The sequence below is a fragment of the Echinops telfairi genome, unplaced genomic scaffold (assembly GCF_000313985.2).
Source record: "Echinops telfairi isolate 266 unplaced genomic scaffold, ASM31398v2 ScPeMD7_5;HRSCAF=22, whole genome shotgun sequence".
In the NCBI taxonomy this organism is placed as follows: domain Eukaryota; kingdom Metazoa; phylum Chordata; class Mammalia; order Afrosoricida; family Tenrecidae; genus Echinops; species Echinops telfairi.
The window spans coordinates 10,008,742-10,014,392 of NW_022103901.1; the positions used below are offsets into that span (position 1 = coordinate 10,008,742).

Below are 5,651 nucleotides of genomic sequence, written 5' to 3' on the forward strand. Positions count from 1 at the left end.
AAAAAAAAAAAAAAAAAAATCAAGACAATTCGCTTATAATTATAAGGTTTTTCTTTGTCCTTGCCCATCTGATAGGTGAAGACATTCCATCGTAGCTTAGTTTGCATATCTCTCACTCTTAGTGAACATCTTTTCATAGTTACTGATCATTTCACAGAGGCTTGAAAGACAAACTGACGCCTGCCCCAAACACTGGGAGGCGTTTGGTGGAGCCCGCGATTGAGAAAGCCTGTGAATAACAAGAAGCTAAAGGTTGTAAGCAGCTGGGTAATGTGAGCAGGGTTGTTTTCTAAAATCTCAGCAAGTAGCATTTGAGCCTACGCAGGTAGAATTGCCCAATAAGAGACTGGCCACGTGCAGCCCACACACGGGATGAGGAGCTAAGCCCCATCTCCGAGAGGCGGGGAGTTACTTACATCAATTATTTGGAATTCTTCTATACGGGAGACATCACTTTTCCCCCCGTTTATTAAGAATTCCAGTATGAACCCACGGATGGTTATCTTACATTTGGGGTGTAATCCAGTACTACATTATCCAGTGATGACTCGGTAGGCAAACAGCTCCAAGCTCCAACTTTCCACTACTCCAACTACAAAGGTGGAAAAAAATCTGCTCGGTGTCTGTAACATTGTTCGATAGTCTGACTTAAAATCTGACTTAAAATCCTGGATGGGCTGTGAGTGAGTCATGAGTCGCGTCCTGCTGGGGCCGCCAGGGCTCCTGCATGCCACTCTCGCTCAGACAGCACACAGTGCTGGTGACAGTGCGTTAAAACACTTGTTGTGCTCCTTATTGTGTGTCCCTTGTTTGCAAAAAATACCAATTTTATTTACTGTTGTGTGTTTTGATATTTAATGTGCTGTATGTATTGTGTTTAGGTCTTTTGGGGGGGTTTTCTAACCTAGGGCTATTAACTTTGTGTTAAAGTCCTGGAAATTTTAATTTTTAAGTGTAATTTGGGGGCCTCCAAACCAATTATTTGATTTGTCATTATTTCTTATGTTAAAAATGTGTTCCGTTCTTGAAGTTTTCAGTGTTCAAACATGACTTTGGAACAAATTGAATTTGATAGTGAAATATCACTGTAGTTCATGACTGCTCCTTTCAATTCATCGTGGCCATTAGGAGCTTTAGTCGTGCGGTAGACCAGGTTGACCAGAGAAACAAATCTAGAGACACTCGTGTGTGTAAGAGAGAGCTTTACATCAAAGAGTATATTGAAAAAATATCCTAGCCCAGTCCAGATCAAGTCCATAAGTCTGATATTAGCCCACATGTCCAATACTAGTCCATAAATTCCTCTTTAGACTCATGCAGCACATTGCAATGATGCCAAATGCAGGAAGATCACAGGCCGGTGGAAAGTCCTGTGGATCCAATGGTGGTGGACACACCTCAAGAACGCTGGCTGCCATCAGCATGGCTCCATGTGGCTTATCAACAAGGAAGTGAAGCCGAGAGAGTGTGGCACTCTTCCAGGGAGAAAGAAAGGATGTTCCCAGAATCCTCCTGGTGGGTGTGACCTTGTGACCTGATCGACAGGCTAGACTCCACCCCTTCACTCTCACTGCTCTGAAGTTGACATAAGATTAAATAACTACCACAAATAGGTTGGCACCTGTATCCCTCTGACATGCCTTTTCTTACTTTTTGAGTACTTTCTTACTGTTTGCCATTACAAGATACTCCATGCTTATTTTGTGTATACCCTGCCTGAAGCCCAGAATCAGCCACTTCTGAATTGTACTGAGTTATGTATCAGGCTGTCAACCACAGGGTCAGCAGTTCTAACCCACTAGCTGCTCCGAGGGAGAAAGATGAGGCTTTCTGCCCCCCATAAAGATTTACAGCTTCAGAAAACCAAAGGGGCTGCCCTCCTCTGTGTTAGAGGGTTCATATGAGTCACAGAGGACTGAGTGACAGGAAGTTTTCATTAAAGAATGGTGTTAAGAAATCAAGAGCTAGATGCTGGTCGTGCATTGGTAATAAGGTATCTTTCCCTCTAGCCCCTCTCGGCAGACAAAGCTAGGAAATGTGAAGGGGGTAAAAAGGTTGTGAGGAAATGCCATTATCTTAAAATTGCATTTTTCCATGAACTTTTTTTTCCCAAAACCATTTTATTGGGAGCTAATACAGATATCATACCATTCCGTAGTTTAATCACATCAAGCAGTATTGTGCAATTGCTACTGCAATCAGTTTCAAAACATTCTTTTCCTTCTTGAACTCCTTGGCATCAGCTCCCCTTTACCCCACTCCCCGCACCATACCCCACCCCACTGCCCACCCAGAAACTCTTACTCTATTTGCTGTCCCTACAGGTCCATCAATCCTGGGTTTCATATACTGAAAGACATATAACAAAAATTCAAAAGGGGCACCCCCAATGACCTCTGAGATAAACCCCTATATGAACAAATAGAAAATACAGAAAATGTTGAAAACCAGATCAGGCCCAGCATGCATCAGAGGGGGATCAACTGACAAGATTGTAATAGTTCAAGTCAGGTTTATCACTTTGATCTCCTACCGTCATCTCCCCTGCTCTCTGTGTGGGAACCAGTTTCTTCCCACCCCTCTCTTACGGACACAGGGAAATCACTGGCGGCGTATTTCCTGTGTGGATCTCACAGATGTATCTTGGGCTCCCACTGCCACCCACAGCCTTCTGCAATCCAGAACCTCACAATGAGGCTCTGATACCATTCCCTGCTTTGGCTTCAGATGATATGGTTTACAGCCCTTCGTTGACTGATGTTAGCGTGCTTCTTCCATGTGGACTTAGTTGACATCTCACTTAGATGGCTTCTTATTTGGAAACAAGCTTTGAAGACCCCAGGTGCTATTTTATCTGATAGCCAGACACCATCTGATTTCTTTGCCACACTTTGCTATAGCACCCATATCTTCCCTGTTCCCTTCCTGAAGGCAAGTATACATGTAAGAATTAATTGTTCTTAAATTGGAGCTAGGATTTAGTTGTGAGCCCAAAACCCATTCCTGAATCTATGTTTTTGTTTTTATCTGCCTTTGGCTCCCTTTAAAAACCTCCTTCTTAATTTATGGTAGAGAGTCTTATTGATCATCTCCCTGTGGCATAAATATCGTCCTTTAATATTGTCTTTGATTAGCCCCTGGTCCTAATTTTTTAAAGCCCTGTTAAGAGAGGAATATTGGGCCAATTCGAGTAATTCCATATCACAATACCTGAATTATTCACTTGTACAGAATCAGTCCTTTCCTGGCTGGACACTATTTACACAAACAATGGGAGTTGGTTGTCAGGGAAAACTGTCAATAATATTCACTGACAGTGCCTGTCACAGGTTTGCTGGAATAATGTATATCTTAATACAGCACAGAGGGCATTGATGTAGCAAGACCAAGAGGTCTGCCTATTGGCAGGTCAACCAGTTTGGTGCAGCTGCCTTCCGCTTCCTCAGAGACCATGAATTTCAGTCTGACGTCCTCGGGTTACAAGCGTGTCTGAGGTGGAGTTTCTGCATCGGCTCTCACTGATGCAGCCTCTAGAGCATGCCGTGCGCCCAGGAGCTCCAGGATTCCATGCCCGTGTTCCATGGTCACTGGACTGGGTTCCCAGGATGTGCCCAGAAGCCCGGACAATGTGGCCCCTTCGGTGCATAGCACCAGGGACACTCCCACTCCAGCACCCCAGAAGCATTTTCAGTCGTTCTTCCCCCACCTGGAGGTTGGTCCTCTCCCGTCTCCTCCCAACAGTCCTGCACCTCTGCCCCCCGCCCCCCCAGCCGTCCTCCCTTTCCCGAAACTCTCCTGACTCGACCTTCCCACCAGTATCCCCCTCATCCCTGTGATAGGGCTGTCCACCTGCGCGGGGGCGATCCGTGAACTTTTGGAAAGCCCTTTATGTAGTTAAATTAACTGTGTATTCTACAATGTCCAATGACTTCTTTATGTCCTTTTTCAAAATGTAAACTTGTATGGGTAATACCAGTTTTAGGATCCTTTTATCACGTTCCTTTCACAGATATGTGAGCTCCTGCTAGGCAGCTCGTAGCTATTTGCAATATAGCAGTGAAGTGAACAAGGGAGATGGAAGTTCCTTCCCCCAAGAGCTGACATTCAACTAGAATCAGGTGACCATTGCAATGCCTTTGGCTTTTACTTGTGAGAGAGACATGATGCCTTGGCTTGAAGGTTTGTGAGCGGACTTGTATTTTAACAAGCGAAACTCTAGCTGTCTTCAAAGCGGAATCAGACCAAGAAGGTGACGTCAGAGTAAAGACCCTGGAGGAGGTGAGAGAGGATGTTGTGAATAATCAGAGGAGCAGCACTCAGGTGGGAGGTTAAGAAATAACATGGACGAGGCAGGCGGCACAAGCTAAGATCCGAGAGTTGACAGGGCTGAGACCTTCTGGATTTTTTTTAGCCCTTGTGAATTTGCTTTTTACTCTTGAGTGAGACATGAAGCCTTAGGAATGGGGCAATCTGGCTTATATTGTCATAGGATCCCCGTGCTACTGGGTCATGACTAGACAAGGGGCAGCGTGGAATGCAGGAAGGATGAAGGACTAGAGGGGGGGAGTATTGGAGGTACTGAGAAGTGCTTGAATGCTGCGTGTGTTTTTAAGGTGGAGCTGATAGGACTTGCTAATGGACTGAACATAGACAGTGAAATAAAGAGTCAAGGAGGACTCCCAAGTGTCTTGGTCCTAATAAGCAGAATGATGGAGTTACCATTAACTGAGATGACCAGCTTCGGGGATAGTTGGGAAATTTGAATTTTAGACATAACACCCTTGAGATGTCTACAGCGCATCCAGAGGATAGTTATTAAATGGGTGAGTGGCGGTATGAGACTGGGGTTCAGAAGAGGAGACCCTGCTGAAGATACCGATCGGGCAGTAGGTAGCTTGTTCAGACCTCGGGAACTAAGGTGAGATTCTGAAAGAATGTTCATGTCAGAGCAAAGTTAAGTATAATTTACAATGATGCCTTGCTGTGCTTTTTAAGAGAGGGGTGGTGGGGGTGTAAAATCCAAGTCAACGGACTCCAGAAGGAGCTTTAAAACTGTGATTATTAGGCAGGTTTTCCTCTTTGGTAATTTTATGGTAACCCTGTTTTCTTAGGTTTAACGTGTGGCCTTCAAGAACCAGAAAACTAGAGACCAATCTCCGTGATACCCAGAGTCCCATCTGTCATCAGTCTGTGTCCTTAGTCGGTGTGATGACCAAGGTACGGGGCATGGCTACAGTTCCGGGCCCCCGGCCTCCACAGAAGCAAGTTGGGTCTATGATTGTAAACGTTGAGGAAGAGGAGGAGCCACAAAGGTGCCTTCCAGACCTGGAGACCTTCCGCCAACGCTTCCGGCAGTTTGGGTACCATGACACGCCTGGGCCCCGGGAGGCCCTGAGCCAACTCTGGGTGCTCTGCTGTGAGTGGCTGAGGCCCGAGCTGCGCACAAAGGAGCAGATCCTGGAGCTGCTGGTGCTGGAGCAGTTCCTGAGCATCCTGCCCCCGGAGCTCCAGACCTGGGTGCGGGGGCATTGCCCCGAGAGTGCCGAGGAGGCTGTGGCTCTCCTGGAAGATCTGGAGCAGGAACTGGATGAGCCAAGACAAGAGGTGGGATGGTAGAAACCGTAATTTTCCTTTTTCCAAGGAGATTGGGT

General features: G+C 46.0%; 1 protein-coding gene across 1 annotated transcript; it reads left to right on the forward strand.

Annotated features, from left to right (window-relative positions):
* Window positions 1-1,426: 1,426 nt before the first annotated feature.
* On the forward strand, window positions 1,427-5,616 carry LOC123521031 (zinc finger and SCAN domain-containing protein 21-like). Its single transcript, XM_045284561.1, has 2 exons — window positions 1,427-1,515; window positions 5,112-5,616. Exons 1-2 carry the CDS (start codon window positions 1,496-1,498, stop codon window positions 5,614-5,616), a joined length of 525 nt encoding a protein of 174 aa, XP_045140496.1. The 5' UTR covers window positions 1,427-1,495.
* Window positions 5,617-5,651: the final 35 nt, after the last annotated feature.